Raw genomic sequence first — 20,423 nt, 5'->3', positions numbered from 1 at the left:
GAGATGCTTTTGTGTGATTCTTTGTCGAGAAACTCTGTTGATACAGATCTGTCAATTAAATCAACACTGGATTAATTGACAAAGAGTGTTAGTCCATTCAGAATTTCTTTGGTCGTGGACAGCCCTACTATGTAGATCTCTGGTCATCTTGACCCCTCACTATGTACATCTTCTGAGTATGTACAGTCCTCAGACTTCCTTGCCATGTGGCATTTATAAGATCAAACACGGCTGACTGTTGGATGTTGGTTTGTAGACGGCATCTGACAGAGCAGTCTTTGGTCATCCACAACAGACCGAGCTAAGACACACTAAGCCACAACCAACCCCAACCCAGGCCTAACCACTGAGGTTCTCTCACAGCCCCGTACTGTACACCTCATCTGTTCTTACTTGGACTTGATGTTGTTGAAGTTCTTCCCCAGAGAAAGGTGTCTGATGGATCGGTTCTTGGCCAACCACACCAGCAGAGTGGACAGGTCCGAGTCCAGGCCTGGAGGTGGAGGAATAGGTTGAGATGATAAGGTTGACTGGTCTTTGATTTTGGTAGCTGCATGCTGAGGACTTGCTATTAGCATGATGTTGGAATTGAAAGTAAATATATGATACAACATGCATGAAAGCTGCCACCTCACCGTTGTCAGAGATGTCTAGGCTGGAGATGTTCGGGATCTCGGCAATACAACCTTCAAGGATCTGAGAGCCTCCTGACCGCAACTGGGAAGACAGGAGGGCGGATTTTAAACACACACACACACACACACACACACACACACATAGTAGGTGAGGTACAATGTAGCGTATGGCATGTTCGTCAAATAACGGTACAGCTAGCTAGAGCTCCTAACACTTTGAATATGCGACTCCCTAACTGCCTGCTGCACGACTACTAGAATGCGTGTAAGATTTTTAGGTGAAACATGCATTTGGTTTCTAACAGACAACTAATAATGGAGACATGCAGGATACAACTTATGTTCATAAAACTTAAAATAACAACACAGATCATCCAGAATAAAAATATGGACCCCGAGAAGAATAGGATCAGCAGAAAATAAAGCATCTGCCAAAACAGACGTGCAAAAAAAAATGAGGAGGAATGAGATGTTAATTATTAAGATTGAGCACATTTGTACTTACACAATGGCCAAGCTTACAGAAGCATTAGGGGGAGAGAACGGCATGTCAGAGCCATGCCGACAATTACCAGCAACAAAACACACAGATGCTTAATACTTCTGTTCTCACCAGTGATGCACACATTTGCACGAAGACACGTAACAGAAATCACACACACAGTCCTTCTCTCGCATGCTGTCAGCCCAATCAAAGCACAAGTTTTGGGCCATCTTCAACAAGCGGATCATTAAGACCTCGAAAAACAAAACAAAAAAGGGGCCGAACGCATCATTTCCCCCGCAGCTTCAGTTTGGGAAGATTTCTATGGGAATCTGGAATTGGATTTCCTGTGTAATTTGCATTCATGTGTTATCTTTAGCATTCCCATTGAATCTGCTTTGAATCCGCAGCAAGCTGTCTTTTTCTGTTCGAGCAGGGGAGGAGATAAAGGCGAGGAGCTGGTGTGTGTGGGTGAGAGATGTGATGAAACAATTAGGGATGGAAACTAAGCTCACCCCCCACCCCCCCACCCCCCCCCCCCCTGCCTGCTGTCGGCCAAGTATTCCATTATACAGCCTCTTAACAGTGTCACTGGCCTGTCGGGACGGTTTTGGAGTGGATCCTAAAAGGCTGATTGCATTGGAAGAGTGTTACCTCCAAACTATTAAAAACCACCCTCTCCAAACTTTAGCTGACAAAGGCACTTACACAAATACTAGACAGAACAAATAAAGCAATACAATCCAGAAGACACAAGCAGTACCCCAGGAAGCTCCACTGGTTGCCGTCTTTTGATTACTCAGGCTTGCACTGTGTTTTGCAGCATTGTGCTTTAACTGTGTCAGCTGATGCATCATCATTTAATGTTACTACAGCTGAGGGATCTGGGTCTACTCTTCTCTGCAACTGCTCTGGAAACTGTTGTCACTGCATTTGGTGATACATTTAAAACACTTTCATCTCTACTGAACGTTTGGGGCTTCAGCTCGACAGCTGTCACACTGAGATTTGATTTCAGTGCAGCCACGAGGGAACGATCACTCACGGGCCGGGTACACATGCACAGAAAGATCTCAACGATATCTTGACTTCAAATTAAATGATTTCCGAGGGAAAATGACTGCTCGGTGCATCTCTGTCGGTCTTACCTCACAGCAGCTGAGATCTAGAGACACGTCCTTCAGATTGAGGTTACTGGCCAGGCCAAGCAGGAGAGCTCTACAACAATATCAGTGTAAGCAGTTCAAATAATTATAACTTTAAAAGGTATTAAGAGATTTGAAAAACGTTTCATCAGTAGACTGTTCGTTGTTTGTGAATCCAGGTTTCCCTAATTGGTAATAGTTTTGTTCCATTACGTTTTGAATTTGTTTCCATTTGTGAGCATACATTTTTTTTGCCACTGTCAATATCCAAACTCCAGATTATACCACTTGTAGTAAAATAAACATTCAACTGCAGTCTCCCAGTTAGTTCAGATAAAGCTGCAGCTGCAGCCCTCCAATGCAGCTCCTCACTGTGAAATAAGCTGACAAGACGAGTTTATTCTTACTGTACCTGAAAGTCAAAAAATGCTCAACTTTGAAAGAGGAGACAGGTGATAAAAGGAGATGAGGAACAGATGACAGGCGCAGAGAATGTGGGGCAGAAACTCCACAGACGCATTAAATGTGAATGAATCGTGCTCTCACTTGAGGGCCTCCGGTGGCAGCTTGGTTCCTGACACGTTGATGGAGCTCAGACACATGGCGCTGCTGAAGAAGTGCTTAAATGACGGAGGCACCTCTTTGCCTTTCCTGCAGAAAACAAAAAGAGAGCAGGAAATAAAAAATAATGAACAACGAAAAAACATGTCAACAACTTTTCAGACTATTCAAGCCCTTTTGATCCAACACCAGAAACGGCTCGATGATGGCCGGAGATTCAGGCAAACAATACGTTTGTATTACTCTTACTATGTCCTGAAAGCCTGTGACCCATTTTAGTTTTTAGCTGCTAAGAAACTGTTTTAGCTCCACAAAACAAAGTCCTCAGAGAGGATTTTCACAAAGGAGAATCACTCAAGCCCCATTTACTGTATAACCCGTACCCACTTCTGCCACTGTGTCCGCACATTCAATTCCCCTTCTTTCCTTCCACCTCTACCATACTCGTGTTCTCTACTCCTCTCTCCATGCCTCCACCTCGCTCACCTAATAACCCCCCCCCCCATCCTCTGCTCCTCTCTCCCCTTGATGAAATCCTCAACTCCCTAGAGGCACACTGGAAAGAGAGATAATAATTGGAAGAAAACTCCGCCCACCACCCATCTGTTACACACACACACACACACACACACACACACACACACACACACACACACACACACACACACACACACACACACACACACACACACACACACACACACACACACACACTGCACATTTACAAACCCAGCAAAACACAGGATGCGTCAACCTGTTTCATCTTGTCTGTAATGGCACTTTGTCACCAGCAGGTGTCACACACCAACATACAGACTTCGGCTAAAAGGAACTGCTGTAACAAGTCTCTCATTTCAGGACAAATCAACCTTTTAGGGCAAAAAGACACTTTGATGTAGACACATACTACATGTACATGTACTGTCTCTACAGAGAAGCTTCAGTGGTGTTATGGGCTAAAAAGCATTGTCTAGTGAGCACATAGTGGATGACAACTTACAGGAGATACAACTCAATATCAACTTTACATTTCAGCCCTGATTTTACAAAAAGATGCAAGTTGTAGTTGTGTATAACTATGGAAGCCATCTTAGCTGTGATGGTATTCTGGAAATCTTGCAAATGCACTCTTGACCATCACACGTTTTAAGATACAGATCAATTTCGTCCAACACGGACGGGTTTTTACCTGTGAGGGAAGACGCTCTTTGACACGTTAAGAACAGAGAGGTGTTCGACGGAGCCACGCAGCAGAGCTGAGCAAACCTGGAAAGCACACTGAATGTATTAACAGGACATATGAGCTGTATAAACAAGTGTTTGAGTTCTCATGCGCGATTTGGAAAAGTGAAGAAAGCAATCGCCTGTGTTACGTGTTAAGAAGTGTGTGAATGTATTTATGTGTGGCTGTTTGTGTCTGTGAGAGAGACAGAATATGATTTAAGAGCTAGTCAATATGTTCAGTGACAGCTGGCTACATCTCAGACTAATCAATAAGATGTATTTGGCTCTCAGACCCACATCAATACAGCACATACGGTATTCAGATGACTTCACAAGCAGTATGTGGCAACACAGTTTGAGTGGGTGTGTACAATTAGATTACATTCCCTGCAACACCGACATCAATGGCCTGTACTTCATTTTACAATACGGCATAATGAGGGACAACTAGAACTGCACGTTGTTTAATTCTCTCATTCTTCTGCCGGGATTGTTTTGATAGAAATGTGTGATCCATTATCGTATATCTTTTCACCCGATTCTCTTTCAATAGGCAGGATATCATTTTAGTTTGTCTCCTAACTCACCTGGTCCAATGAGCAGTCAGTGTTGGAGAGGTCAAGGGTTGACAGGCTGTTGGGTTGACCCAGGAAGTGGTAGAAATGCTAAACGTAAAGCAAAACACGACACACATTGTTACAAAGGAGAAGACGATGCCTTGTCAACAAGGAACTTCCTCTGCTCCTGTTGATTTGTATACTTTCGAGGCTAGCTGTTTCCAGTCCTTGTGCTAAGCTAAGCTAACCGGCTGCTGGTGCTAGCTTCATATTTACTGTACAGACATGAGAGTGGCATCAGTCTTCTCATGAAACTCTGACAAAAAAGGGAAAATGTGTTGTTCCCTATTCCTCTAAAACAATTTTAGCTTCAGTCACTGCAGTATTTTAGGCAGCAGATGATACTAACATCTGTGTGTGTATGTATCGTGATTTGTTGTATATGAATACAATATGTCACTGGGATTGGTACGACTGTGTCAGTTAGACTAGATTCTGATTTGTAACCCCACAATAGAAGGTTTCTCTCCTTATCCTTGTATCTGTGCTCTGGACAGATGTTTGAATTTCCCAAGTCGATGCTCTCCTACAGAGTGACATGCTAACTGATTTATAACGGTCTGCAAACGCCTCCACACATCCGCAGCACTGAACTGTTTCAATGGATTGAGTGTTATTGCTACCAGCGCTGAAATGGATTAGAAACTGTGTCTTTGTACCTGCATGTCGTCTCCTCGGAGGACATTCCCTGAGAGGTCCAGATGGACCAGGCTGCTGGGGATGGACGGGTTGGCACTCAGTGACTGACAAAGGCTGTTCACCCCTGCAACACACACACACACACACACATGCAATGTCAGCATTATCCCAACCCTCAAGCCTCCTGTTTTGACAGCGCATGAAGGAAACATCAGTGTGTGAAAACAGGAAAGAACGGGATCAGAATGTAGAGTGACTGCATGGAAAGGGAAAAGAGCAAGCCTTCTCATGCTGGTGTAAATGTAATGCTGCACCTTTGTTACTGTAAGTCTATATTAAGGATGAGGCGTTTTTTATTTCATGTCACAAGAAGATATATCTAAATAAATTCATTAAAGGCATGACGCCAAGATCAAGCTCTCAACAACCTCATGAAGTGCTGCTGTCATTCAAATGTGTACGACGTGAGAGACAGAGATTGTATGCACGTCTTTGCATGCATGGATTTCTATTGCATGGTGTGCGCGTGATGTCGTTATTCTCTGCGTACAACCTCTGACCCCGTGTCAAGTCTATCACGTGGCTGACACACTGAACTAGCAGTGAATCAAGGTGTGACTGTCAAATGATGGACTCGACAGAGAATAGAAAGCTGAGAACAGATGAAAAAGGGGGAGTTAAAAAGGAGAAACTGAAAAATACACAGAAATAGATGAGATAAAAAGAGAGACAAGATTTCTGCAATTGATGCAAACATTTCAAGTTACATTGAACTGGAATTCACAAGATCAAATGATGAATCTACTTCAGCTTTATCAAAATCAGTGCTAAGAAAGAGGAGAATATCCTCAATGCTTTCCTTTTGCTGGAAGCATTGGGGGCTTTTGGGGTTTGGATTATAGACCGGGCCTTCAGCTAGACGAGCAGGGCTCAGTCGAAGCAGAGCAGCCCTCTCGCTAACCCTACACTGTGAAATATGATAGCTCTATATTGATTGCCTGAGAGCAGAGCATGTTTACAGAGGGTCCCTAAAGACGGTGCCCGATGCGTTTCGTTTGGGTGAGAACCAAGAAGAGTGGTTGTTGACAGCTGACAACATTTAATCTAGAAATTATAGAAGAATGACAACAAATCCCCAGCATTTTTTGTTCAATCAGCCCTTTCATAGAATTTCATAAAAGGCCATTACTGCAGAAGGATTTTTCCATCATGCCAAGAAGTTACAGCTCTGCTGATTGGAGGAAAGTGGTCTAGTAAGCAGTATTTATGCAAATGAAAAGCATGAATACTGTTTACAGATTGTCTCTTCTGCACACTCACACATTACAAACACTACAACACATTTTTCTACCTCTCTCACTGTCAGTGTTAACAGTGCAATAATTAGGTGTCATTAGCATCCCAGCGGTAGGTGTGATTAGATTTGTGGAAGATGTGGATTGTGCCTGATGACAGGAGCTCACGTAAATTAGATAGCAGCGTGATCACGACACAATATTAGTAATATTTTTTTGTAATTGAATAATTTCAACCAACTCTATTTCAAAACTGCATATGTTTCCATTCATCATGTATTAGGAACTGTATACATATAGCACATACCTTTGGGTGATAGTGAGGTTTTGGAGAAGTTTAAATGCTTGAGCCCCTGACGAAGTTTGGCAAACTGAACTCCCAGGGAGGAGATACCTGCAGCAAGGGAGAGGAAACGATGATTCTCCTCATAGTGACTCATGAACAGACAAAATATGAATTCTATACACAGAAACTCCGAGCCCAAATGTCTAAAAGAATACGGTATCATTTTGTTTAAATAAGAGCACATTCAAAAGATCACTGTGGTAAATTTCACATGACAAAAAATAAGCCAGAGATGTAAACCCCAGAAATCTGTCGTATATTTGGTGGAATGTGTCTTCAATTCATTAGAATAGAGGTGATGAAATATTAAACTTGTTGATCTCACTGCACTGTAACCAGTGAATATAAAAATCAATACACTCTGTCATGTGACAGGCTGTGGTGTAAATAGTATACATGAATCATGCACATTTAAGAGTTGGCAAGCAAAATCTGAATGTTCAATGTCTTCAATATTTTGCTTCGGTGGGAGATTTACCTTTCTTACCAGATGTAGAACAGAGCAGTTTAGAACAAAGTACAGCTGAGAGTATAACAGACTGCAGACATTAGACTACATTAGAGCAGACATCTCACCTCTGTCCTCCAGTGCGTTGTTGGCAAGATTAATGGTGGTGAGTCCTGAGCTGGGGTTGTGGGCCAGGGCAGCAGCTAGCTTCTGGGCAAAATCACTAAAGTGTGGGAAAGAGTGAAGCCGTTATGTGTGTATGACCAATGTACAGTACACGTGTGCAACCTATCAAAAAGGTTTAGCAACATAAATGTTATTTGGCCAAAGCAGAACAGCAAGAGCAGAATAGAAGTGAATCGGCCTTTTTCACAGAACACATTTTGACATGTCACAGTAGGAAAAGCACAGTTGTAAATATTAAAATGAATAGTGGCTGCATTTAGCTGCTAGAGTGTCCTGGCGTTGTGCATGTTGGCTCACACTGCCATGGCTTACTGGAAGACTGAAAACAGAGCCATCGGCAGTGTTGTTAGTGATACCTGTATTTAAACTATGATGATAAGTCAATCAATTTCACATTCACAAAGTCAGACTTTTGGTATTCTATATGTAATGCTATAACGTTTACTTTTGTTGCAGGCAATCATGTGACTTAGTATTGCATTTCCATAAAGTTAGGGGACCTGTGATTGTTTAAAAAGGGCTAAAATTGATGCGACAGGGTGAAATATCCTGAATTTGTGTTGCTATATGCTACCATAAAAATAGAATAGGAGTAGAATGGATATTGAACTTTTTCCCGTGGTCATTTGACTAATACAAAAGAAAATGCAGATTTGTGTTTGTGGTTATGGTGACAACGCGCATCAGTGTTGTCCCAGCCCAGCGGGAAGAGAGCGGACGCAGCTCCGCAGATTGATGGCGGGCTATTAGCTCTGTAACCTGTAACCAGTGTAGCATTAAAGCATGCCAGCTAGTCTGCTCGTTAGCTATCTAGCTTGCTAATTCCACCATGCTTTAATGCCACACTGGTTACAGAAAATGAGCCCAAAAAATATATTTTACTTCCCTACGCTGTGACGAGAGTGTGTGGATGAAGCATTACATTTTACTAACTTACTCTGCTGCTTTGTAACGTTCCTACTCCACTGCTCGTTTAAGTCGTAAAATGGCTACCCCTCTATACCATCCTGCTACGTTGATTTGAATGAGATTGTCCCTTCAACTCCCTTTTCTATTTCTACGGATCCTATATTTCCCATAATGCAAGACAGCGTCTTTGATGAGACCCTTTCTGTCTGCCAACACTTCTCCACAGCAGCAGTTGGTAAAACAGGCTATCTGCTAAAAACATGTCGTCTCCAAGTGATTGCACCGGACTCATTTTGTCACACAAAGCTCTGCCAGCAGTACTCTTCATTATGAGTTCATTGACCTTGCCCTTTTAATAGTTTGCACTATCTCACGTTTTGAGTCCCGCGTTGTCCAGAACCAACTCTTCCAGTCGACTGGAGCGAGACACTACCCGAAGGATCTGCTCACACACATCTGCAGACTGAAGACACACACATACACAACACAACACAGATGTCAGAAAAAAACTCAACAACATTTGTTGTACATAACTTTGCAGCTGGTATAATTTCGACAAAAAGCACCTCGAAATTCAATTCAGGTTTTTTGTTTGTGCTTAATAAAACAGTGGCCAGTAAGGGTGATATGCAAAGGGATATAATGTTACATATTATGAGTCTCACGCTCACAGCAGTATCTCAGCTTTTAATCAAAAACCATGAAAATATACTAATTAACTGAACCAACTTCGAGGCTTAAAATGCACTTCTAGAACAGCAAAGCTTGGATTGAAACATTCAAGGTCAGAGAAATAACAAAGAAATTCACTTTTGGGGAACATGATTCCCTCAAGTGTTCGTGTGAAAAACTCTCTTGGAAGTTGTTCATGTATGCTCATTAAAGCAGCCCCGCAGAATGTTAGAAAATCCCCAGCATGCAAGTGAATACCGTCTCTTTCGTTAAAGACCATTCATGCGTGACAAGCAGAGACTGGGGATAGCAGACTTTAGTCACTTTAGAGGGAGACAGGTTCTCTCACTTCTCTGGTCTCAACACTACAGGACAGACGGTCGGGGGAGCAAAGGCACTTATATTTAGACAAAATTAAAAATTCAACAGTTGGACGTCCGTGCGCTACCTAGATGTTCACTGACCCACTTCACTGTTCGCTGCGTCATACTCAGACATGTAGACAAACACACATCCTGCAGCAACTGCAGTAACTCTGATTACTCTACGCTACTTATATGCACTGATTCATAACACAAACATTTTTTGTCATACACACTTTACTGGACCATTGTTTGGTTGTTATTCTTGGTAATTGGCATTAATGCTACAAGGGCCTGTCTCTCCCAGCAAGCAGTCCCAGTTTGGCCAAAACACTGCCGACATTGTCCCACACTGTTATCGACAGTGAGGGGGAGAGAAAGGAGAAAAAGGAGAGAGGGGTAATGGAGGGACAAGAGAAGGAGAGATAGAAGAAAAGGACTGTTGTTCACATGTTTACTCTCTGAAACTGTGAGTAATACAGAAAAGCAATACAAATGATGGCGGGCAATGAGGGAAAAAGCAGATATGAGGGTAGTGAGGGATGAAATGGAGAAAAAGAAAGGAGTCAGTCGTGGAGTAGCAGATAGAGAGGGAACATACAAAGGAGCCTGTATTTCCACAATACAAATGTTGCGTACAGCACATTTAACACCCATTGAACAAGAGCCTTGTCATGCTGTGCTGTTCTGACCCTCAGCCTGCTGAAATGCAACACATACTGCGCGATCATGAGGTAATCAGGAGGCAAGTGCTCTTTCATCACTGCTGTCCCCTCCTTTTCCTCTCCTCCTCTCTCATTGTCGGCTCAGCATCTTGATTCGACCACAAGACAAACAGCCTGATTGAACTGAGGAGGAGCAGCATAATCCCTCGCTGTGATGGCCGGCTGCGTTTGTGTGTGAGAGAGTGTTTGTGCGGACATGTGTGTGTTATATTATTCAGTCCACTGCGCTGAGAGATTCCTTATCTGTTTGACTGAGATGGTTCGACTTGTAATTTAAGCCTGAGATTTGTGCATTTCATGTTTCACACTCACTTCTTCTTTTCTTTTTCTTGCTGCTTTATGAAATTTGTTTTTCAGATTCTTCTCCGTGCAATTGTACACAGTTATACAGATACACTTGTTCAGGCTCATTGTTGCTCTTGAGTTCAACTTTCACATGCCAAAAGATTTGGCGACTAGTTTCCCCAGCTGGAAATGTCTAGTTCCTCTTCAGTTCATCTCCTGCTTTGGCTTCATTCTTTAGATCTGATCTCTTTCTTGATACCTTCTGACTCATTTCCTTATTCATCTGGCATCTCACCCATTCATTCTGTCCACTGACCTCTCCGCTGGCCTGATGGTTCTGTCAGCACTTACTCTCTTTCACTCTGTTTCCTTCTTATTCTTCTTTCTAAGTTGTTGCCGTTTCCATTGGCACAGGATCAAAACAACTCAAAATCACGCTCCAGAGCACATCCATGCAACCCGTGACTTTCTATTATCACCATATAAACATGCACACACATAAAATAATAGGAAAATAGGACTGAAGTTTCCTTAAAACAGCAACCATAAATGCACACAAAATCTGCCTCTTTGCACAAACACAAGTGGGTAACATCACCGAAACCACCCGAATAAAACACTGTGAATAAACATGTGCTGAAACCTTCCCAGCTCAGAAGCCTGAGGGTCCATTATAAGACACACTAATCTGAGACAGAAAAGACACACGTTGGTGCACATGTGCCTGTGTATGTTTTTGAGCCTAAATATGCACATGGCACGGCGAGGGGCAGGATTTTAAAATTCAATACAAAAGGAATAGTCTGTGACGGAGGCGTGAGATAATTGTTTGGACTGAGGAAGCTGCGTGTGGTAATTGGTAAGACTGAGCGAAGCCTTGAGACGGGGAGTTGGTAATGGAGTGCTGCAGGGGGCCAGCAGCCTGAGACATTGAGCCCCTTTGTCTCGTTAGGATTAAGAGTCTTATCACACGAGAACATTGGACTGATCCTCAGTCAACAGACAGGAGGGGAAGATGGAGGAAACAAAGAGAAAATATTCTGTACAGGGAGATACATCCAGGTAAATAGTTAGGCAATGGTAGAGTGAGAGACGTGTAATGTAGTACTTTATTTAGAAGTTCTGACCTTTAACTACAGGCCACATTGTAACGGCCATTACACTAATACAATTCAAAGTTCTGCTTTTCATCAGAATTGGGAGTATAGTATGCCAATTCTCGTGTTAAACAGTAACCCTCTCCTTTAACTATCAAAACAAATTTTCATCCACGCTTGCAACGTGGCTCTATGGATCTCAATGTCAGCCTGTTGGTTGGTCGGTCGGCCTGTCAGTCCACCCCAGTCCAGGCTCAAAACTGTCCAGCACTTTGGTTTAATAAATACCAGCAAAAGTAATGATACGCGCAAGAGACGCAGGCACGTCCTCAGTTCTCACTCCATGTTTTACTGTATGAGAAAAATAAGTGCAGTAAGGAAGTGAGAAGCAGGACCTTTACAGACGTTAGAGGAATACAGAACAAACTGACAAGCAGGTAGACAGGGAGAGACACATCTGTCCGTCTATCTGAAGTGGTGATGCTCCTCACTATTTAATGGGAGATGGGATTATGTCTGGATTATTTTGCCGTATTGTGGCAGCAGACTAACACCGTGATAATGTTCACTCAACGTAATGTACGGTGATGTACAAACTGAGCCGACATGATTAGTGAACAGACGAGAGGAGGATTCAGAAAAGGGGGTACTTACCAGTTTGTAGTCCTTGGTGGAGAGCTTGGTGAACCACTGGTTAAACTCCAGCACTGCTATTATTGCCACCAGATCCCTGAGGAGGAAAGAAAAGGCCACAGCTGCAACTATATATTTCATTTCATCAATGCCACCTTAATTTAGTGTTGGCGTCAGCACATGTTGACTTGAAAATAAATCATGTCAGACCTGCAATAGCTCTCTCATCTTTTAGTTTAGTGCGTCTCTTATCCCAAGACATGGTCTCATCTGTGTGCAATGCTGTTCCTATTAGGTGCTGTACTCTTATATTTGATAGATATGTTTTTATATTTTTCTGTGCCAACACTCACCTGTTCTCCAGATGGCTGAAGTCCTGCAGGTTGAGTTCTCTGGTGTCTTGTGTCAAATAGATGGTGTCCACATCCTGCAAGGGAAGCAATTAAACAAAGCGAGTGTTAACAAACATGGCTGTCGGCAATTACTTGATGAGACATATAGAAACACATAGAAACAAGCAAGTGCACAGAGCAGATGAAACATATACAGTACGGAAAGAGTCATTTTTATTTGGGAAAGAGACATTTTTATTTGGGAGCAAGACCATCAAAACGATTTTGAGAAATCTAAAGATGTGAAGGAGACTGGTACTGTATTCATACTGTTGTGGCTATCCTATTCATCAAAGGGCTTTATTCAGTTTCCTGTCAGCCAGGCAACAGCACTGACACACAGTTGAACCACGATCTGTCAAAGCTGTGCCTCTGCACAAAGGAACGCAAACAATACTGACCCACTGCACCTCTTCCTTGTAAGGCAGCCCCAACCAGTCACAGACACATCTGTACATCTGAGAAAACCCCCCTGTGCAGAAAGAGAGAGAGAACACAATGAAGAAATATAAATAACAGAAAATGTTGGCATCTTGACAAAGAGCTGTGGGATGTGGATTGGGCAAACATGCATGTAATTTCAAACAATTTGATCACAAATGACAATTGCTTTGATCCACCATGTACAACTACTGTATCGTTGATCTAAACTCACTGTGTAAATGACTGTAGCCCCCCAAAACACACACACACACACACACACGCACACACACACACACACACACACACAGACACACACACACACACACACACTGTAGAGTCACAAATTCTTACCACAAGGTCCAGGCTCAGCAGGCTTGTTGTTCTCCCACAGAGTCTGCAGAGAGATCAGCCTGTCCGGAGGCTCCATGCAGAGCTTCTTCATCACTTTACTGAGAAGAGAATACAGATTGAAACATAATTTAGTCATCCCATTTCTACATTTCCCAAATACTGTCGCTGGTGAAAATGTTCAAAAGCCTATAATCTTTTTAAAAGCTTCTAAAACAAGCAGCTCCAGGCTATTTTCTTACTGCCTTACTTGTCGGTGGTCATTTTCAAAAGCAGGAAGTCGCTGAACTACATTTAAATAAACTACATTTAAATTCGAATGTAAAAAACAACAAACATGTAGAATTCAATGCAGCGTTAAGTCGACTGCAGCTCAAACATAAAAACATCAGCCTCTCTGTCCGGTCAAAGACTTTGTCCGGTTTGCAAGACGAGGTTACAAAAGTTGATGGTTTTACATCTGCGATCATTTCTGCATTCATATTCATGCTTCCTGTTCTCAACAAAACATATTAAATGAGATTCACATCCTGTTTTTTTGGACATTAAACACAGTATACTGTAGCTGTGACTCAACCGTAGCACCTTCTAGAGATCTGACTGTTGCACCTGGTTAAACTCTCGGTGCTAGAAACATTGACAGATGTTTTTTAGAGCACCCACGCAGAGATTTATAATGGAAATACTGTCGGATTAATTAAATACATCTTTATTCGGAATGATTCTAATTTTCTTAACATGACTGAAACATGACCACGTGAATGGTTTTGTAACTCACCTTGGTTGTAGACCGGGACATATCCGGAGCAGACAGTTTCCTATGTGAGCGACCACCTCATTGACCTCCTCTGTAGAGAGCAGCTTCAGGGAGAAGGAGCCACGCTCGTACTCGATGAACAGCTAAAAAGGACACGTCATTAATTAGTGATGCACACCAGCATGCATGGTTTCACCTAAACCCGCTTCAACCACAGTTCTACTTCTTCTGACTAGTTGATCATCCATCTTTCTTTCTTTCTTCCATCCGCTGAGTCTAAATAAAATCAACCATATAAGAATAGTGTGTTGGCAGTGAAAGGACTTAACATGAATTCATTATGTGTCTATATTTATGTGACTTTCATATTCCACTTTTCTACTCCACTGAATCTACCCACCAATAATATAATTCACAAGAATAAAACCAACACATCCATCTGTCAACTCAACCACAACCACATCTACATCCCACATCTTTGTCTTAAGTAAAAGTGAAGATTTAACGTTTATTTAAAACCACTTCAGTGCTCACTGCAATTATGCAAATGCTGATGTTAGGCGATACATGCTTCATCTATTGGCCAACATTAACATAATGCGTTGCATCCACTCAGTGGACTCACTGTCTACCACTGTAGTACATATCTGTTGTGATTACAGGTCATTGAACTGGATAAGTTGGGTTCAAGTACCCGTATCAGCAAACAGCCATCCTGCTCAAGTGTCCCTGAGCGAGACATTTAAGGCTAAGCTTCTGCAGCATCCCTTCACTGAAGAGGACTCTGACCTTTCACCCAACCAGAGAGGAGGGATGAATAAAATACGCATTCATATCTTGTTCATTCATGCATTAATTCGTTTTTTAAAACAGAGTTGCATGCTGTAGAGTGAGGGACTTTAGAGGATGCAAGGCTAGCAATTTCCCTCAGCTTCCAGTCTTTATGCTAAGCTAAGTTCCCTCTTGGCTCTAGCTCCATTTAACACAGAGACACAAACGTGGTGTCAATCTTTTCATCCAACTCTCGCCAAGAAAACAAATGAGTGTAATGCTGTCAGAGTGTGCTGGACACCGTTTTACTGATGGGTTCTTTACCTGTGTAGGCTTGTTACAAGCAATCCCCTGGATCTCCAGATAATTAAAGGAGTGTTCCACCTAAAACAGAGCACAGAAATCACCATTAAAATACTTAGTTATGGCCTCTTAACATCCTAAAGGTCAGACGAGAGACAATGAAAGAAATATTATATCGCCAGTTGCAATTCTTCTTCATTACAGCATGACGTTCATTTCGTAAATGATGGTCCCATTTAGAGTCAAATAGACCATAATGTATGGCCATAAAGTATGCCTGAGGGAAGGCTACCTTGTGATTGACAGGTCATTACCCGGGAAACATCCGGTCTGTGGGTTTGTTCGTGTTTTTGTCGTACAACTTTAGCTCTTTCACAGTGTGTTCTCAGTTCATGAAAGTTAGTTGTAACCTTTTTTTTTGGTAGCCTAAAAATGTCTTATGTCTCGTGTTACTTCTGTTTGCAAAAAACCAAGATGGTGACGGCCAAAATGCAAAACTTGAGGCTTCATAATGGCAGTCCACAAACCATTGAGTGACGTCACGGTGACTACGTCCACTTCTTATGAACAGTTTACGTGTGCTTGTGTGAGAGGATGCAGTACCTGTGAGGGTAATTGTGTATAACAGCAGCAGTCTAGTACAGTGACTGTCTGTCTGAGGAATGTTGTGAAAAATATGTCTGTTCCATAATGAATAGGTAGGGATGCAGTCATTTCCTTTTCTTATTTCTCTTTGCTCCTGTGCAGACTTCTTTATCACTGACTAACACGTTTATGTGTTTTTTTTCTGGGCAACATTGGACAACATTTGTGCGTTCAAATGAAAACTGAGATTTGGGGGATGAGATCCTGTCCCTTGATTGTTGAGCTAAATCAGCTCTTTAATGAGTATTTCATCTCTGCCGGCTGAATTCATTTAAAATGCAACCACTATGGGATGCACTGCTCATTTCCTTGCTCAGTTGCAAGAAAGCATTTGTTCTGAATGGCTTGAAGTTTTACAAAGAGAAGACACAACAGAACATTGTTCTTCCTGAATTGTCTGAATTGAGAGTAAGAAAAAGGCCTCCGCTACCTTCTTCTATTCACCTCCAGAAATACCTGTACTTTTCAAGCCAAGACAGGCTATCCGTACTTTCTATTTCTTTTTCAAGAGAGAATTTCAAGACAGAGAAAAGCAGCAGCCTGCCTTTCCGTAGCAAAAAAAGGAAAGGGAAAGATCTGCTTTAATGTGAGAGGGTGGGACCTCTCACGGAGCACAGTTTCCCTCTCTTTCTTTTTGTCAAACACAGACATATAGTACAGTGCCTGAAGGCAGGCCAGGGAGCAAGGCCAGACTATTCCAGGTGGGCTCAGTGTTCCTTAGGCTTGGCTCAGAGATGAGAGGAGGGAGAGGATAAGCAGACTGTCTGTCTTCTGACAGACAGGGTGTGTGTGTGTGTGTGTGTGTGTGTGTGCGTGTGTGTGTGTTTATTCCTTGTGCTTGAGCACTCATGTTCGGTCTACGAGCTGAAAGAATTCCACAAGCACCACAATTGTTAGTACAATGTAAACAAGCACACACATCATCATTTCCATCCCATAATTCAATTATGTGGGCTGATTATTCAAAAGGCATTAGCTGTTACAGCCTTACTTTGGACCACAGCTTACAGTGTGGTGGCTAATGTAAGCAAACCTTAGGTAGATGCAACTGTATAACTGACATTACTAAATCATTTTGCTGACTTGACTCTTCTGTACTTGGGCTACTGTCATTTTGAAAGTATAGGAGGCTACATACTATATTACAGTTTATTACTTGTATTTTATTACACACATTTATTGAATGTGAAAACACCTAGGTCTAGCATAAATACTGGTACTACAGTAGAAAAGTACAAGTTGTACAACAGTATATATTGTTTTGATGCGTGTATTGCAAACTATTTGTTGGATGTTACAATATGCAATAAACAGCGTCCAAATCAGTTCATTTTATTCAGCCAGTAAATGGCAAAATAGCAAACCAAATTGAGGGCCAAAGGCAAGACCTCATGCTGGGAGGTGTAGGGAGGAACCAAATGGCGTTCACTCAATCGTTCAGTGTCCGTCTGTCACTTTAACCACTCTCCTCCACTTTTGTTTTTGTTGTATTTTCATGGAGAGCTCAGCTTTGAATGTGTTCATGCAGAGGTTAGTTTGGTGTGCAGAGAGAATGGGTTTAGGATGAGAGACGGTGGACATTAGGATGCTGTTGCATTGAGCAACAACAGTAAACTGTAGATGTTGGGATTTATAAACGTGTCTGTCAGTGAGACGCTGTAAATGCTCTCTGTGATCTTTTGTTTCACAAACCACAATTATAACATGAAGCAGAAAGTAGAGAGAGATAAAGACAGAGTGTACAGGTATGTGAAATGAACAGCAACAAGAGGCTACAGAAAAAGCAAAGTGGCAAAAGGGAAGAAACAATGAATGAGCGTGTGTGTGTGTGTGTGTGTGTGTGTGTGTGTGTGAGAGAGAGAGAGAGAGAGCATGTGTGCATGTTCGGGATGCGATACTGACAGACTGTAGGGCCCTGAAGCTCCTCAAAAGGAGCCAATTGGAGGCACAGACACAAAAGACCCCGATGAGAAGTGCATGAGAGGGCTACATGGGGATTTCAACTCCTACTGAGAGACGAGAGTTACACAGTAGTGTTTAACTGCTGCAATATATTTACTTTAATATCAAAGCTCTGGGCTCAGAAGAGCATTGCTGCGAAAATCCCCTCTTCCTGATTGTTGTCTTGTGTGTTTTCGAGACAGAGATGCGTCGAACATACGATGGATCAAACGCAGCGTCTACAATACATTCAGATGGCCAGAAGCACAAACCAACACCCAACACTGTCCCAGCTTTGATCCAAAAAAAAACGTAAACTAGAAACTGACTCTACGGCCGACTCATTCAATCAATAGCTCATGTGCTGGAAGAGTGAGCAGAGGCTAATCTTCATTTGCATTTGACTCCTCTCCACCGTAATATAGATTTCACATTTTAAAAATCAATACAAGGACAGATACTGTTAGTCAGCTTTTTATGGATTTTCGCATGCTTCATCTTTCAAAAAGACAGTGTGCAGTAAGAACAAACCGGACTTTCAACTGAACAAAAAAAAACAATACATATATATATATATCAATATATTGGGCTGTCACACATATACACAAATAGCAAACTGGTTTCAGCTTCTCTTATGAGAGGATTTAATGTTAACTATATATCTTTAAGTTTTGGGATTTTTGGATGCAGAAAACATGCTCTTTAAATCATCACTTTTGTGATGGGAAATACTAAAAGATGAAATGCTAATTATTAGTTGTTATGCAGTAGTTGCAGAGGGTTCCTTAAAACCAGACAATGAGTACTTTACAGATTATATTCGATTCAATTGTGTTGAAGACATTGTAGGTTATCCCTGCTGACCTTTGGCACAGTGGTGAGTGGGGGAAGAAAACCAGATGGGAAAGGCACAGAGCGAGACAGGGATGAAGAGAGAAGGAGGTAATCTGGATTGTTGGAAAAGAAAGAGACGATGAGGGTAAGAAAGCTGAACGAATGGCTTAAAGGAAGAAAAGGAGAGGTGATCTGTGGCTGTAATCTGGCTGAGCAGAGCCAACGGAGAAGGGGATAGAGGTTTTTCTGAAAGCCAGCAGGAGGAGGGATTCTGCTTCGCGTGTGTTCATGCTGCATCACCTAATGTTTTGCTTCCACAAAGTTAAATTCACAAGATGCTCCTTCAGAAAGTTCCATCACTTCTCTGGAAAGTTCCCTCTAGATGTTGTTTCTTCATTAAAACAAGTGAAGTTTAACAACAAGAGTAACATCCAAAGTAGGGAAATAGAGTACATTAAAGAGATGTGAAGAGGTTTAAAAAAGGAGAAGAAAGAGACAAACAAAGAGGCTGACAGACTGAAAGATACAGTAGGAGAGATGAGAGGGGTTAGTGCTTCAGAAAGCAGGTGTCTACGAAATCCCTCCAGATGAGAAGAGACAACACCAATAGAAAACAGATGGAGAGCCAGCTAAATAACCAGATCTTGAACCTGCAGCTCACAACACTGGAAACAATATGACGCCACGGGAAACAGGGTCAGCTTGATTGTTCTTTATGGCCTCCTCTACCCCCACTAAACCAATGAATCAGTTCTCAAGCCACCAATCAATCACCTAAACTGTCCCCGGAGGCATCTTATTGACTGGAAATCATACAGCTTTTTGTAGAGCAGCTGTATTTCCTGGACCTGGTACAAGAGATGATGTTATGTTATCTTGTGACTGATCTGTGAAGTGCCACTCTTTCCTACCAGAAGGATCGTCAGTCCAGATACTATGTCTGTTTCTATGTACAATCACAGCCCTGTTTGGTTTTGTGAATCTGTGCTTTGGTTTGTGCGTGTAGTCTGACGATGGGATGTTTTGTGACATTATAACTACTACTGAAGACACAATTAATTAGAGGTTAACCAATACACAACTTTGCCCCTGATTTTACACTCACAAACTGTTGAGTCGGTGGAACAAAATCCTCAGATCTGAGGCAGATCTGCATTGGCTGAGCGTGTGTGAACTCTTAGAAGGCCCTCGCAGAGAGGCTCGACGATTCCCCGCAGACGCACCCCTGATATCGAACAGGCTAAATATCTGGACCTGTCGAGATTATGTTGGGGAGCTCCACAGCCAATGAGAGAGCAAGACATGGGTTGAGGGAAAACCTGGGGGAGGGGTCGTCTCTAACAATAGGAACTATATTGTTTGTGTTATATTTGTAACACGGTCCAAAATTGTTGTTTCATGTAGAGGAACCAGGCTATGAATAGTCCATATATGAGGAAACAGGCTGTGAATAGTACATATATGAGGAAACAGGCTATTTTTTGAACTCTTGTGCCTATGACAACTTTAACAAGCATGACTACAAGGTTCCGCAGCTTCTTTGAACTAAAAATCATGACATAACATAGTTTGGAGAAAAGATATACTACAGGGAGTCCTTCTGGTTAAAGATCCTGTAGTGTCACCGGTTATGCAGTGTGAAAAACACAAGGACTTTAAAAAAACAAAACAATTACAACACAGCAAGTTGTGTCGTGTGAATCTGAAGACTTGTAAAGTTGTGTGGAGTGAATTTGGCTTGAAGGC

General features: G+C 42.1%; 1 protein-coding gene across 1 annotated transcript in view; it reads right to left on the bottom strand.

Moving 5' to 3' along the window:
* Positions 1 to 20,423, bottom strand: part of LOC306782432 (F-actin-uncapping protein LRRC16A-like) — a gene marked incomplete at its 5' end in the record, with an annotated part of 60,227 nt that overhangs the window by 18,578 nt on the left and 21,226 nt on the right. The window contains 17 exons of the mRNA XM_079275782.1: positions 394 to 493; positions 636 to 717; positions 1,141 to 1,152; positions 2,268 to 2,337; positions 2,811 to 2,915; positions 4,015 to 4,091; positions 4,637 to 4,714; positions 5,326 to 5,429; positions 6,908 to 6,994; positions 7,523 to 7,617; positions 8,864 to 8,952; positions 12,285 to 12,360; positions 12,617 to 12,690; positions 13,057 to 13,127; positions 13,430 to 13,527; positions 14,205 to 14,326; positions 15,279 to 15,338. Of these exons, the coding sequence (XP_079131908.1) occupies positions 394 to 493; positions 636 to 717; positions 1,141 to 1,152; positions 2,268 to 2,337; positions 2,811 to 2,915; positions 4,015 to 4,091; positions 4,637 to 4,714; positions 5,326 to 5,429; positions 6,908 to 6,994; positions 7,523 to 7,617; positions 8,864 to 8,952; positions 12,285 to 12,360; positions 12,617 to 12,690; positions 13,057 to 13,127; positions 13,430 to 13,527; positions 14,205 to 14,326; positions 15,279 to 15,338 (1,400 nt within the window). The remainder of the gene's footprint in view (positions 1 to 393; positions 494 to 635; positions 718 to 1,140; positions 1,153 to 2,267; positions 2,338 to 2,810; positions 2,916 to 4,014; positions 4,092 to 4,636; positions 4,715 to 5,325; positions 5,430 to 6,907; positions 6,995 to 7,522; positions 7,618 to 8,863; positions 8,953 to 12,284; positions 12,361 to 12,616; positions 12,691 to 13,056; positions 13,128 to 13,429; positions 13,528 to 14,204; positions 14,327 to 15,278; positions 15,339 to 20,423) is intronic.

Source organism: Melanostigma gelatinosum (genome assembly GCF_949748355.1).
Source record: "Melanostigma gelatinosum genome assembly, chromosome: 9".
NCBI classification, from domain to species: Eukaryota; Metazoa; Chordata; class Actinopteri; order Perciformes; family Zoarcidae; genus Melanostigma; species Melanostigma gelatinosum.
The sequence above is the reverse complement of the archived record's forward strand: the minus strand, read 5'-3'. Positions and strand labels throughout refer to the sequence as shown.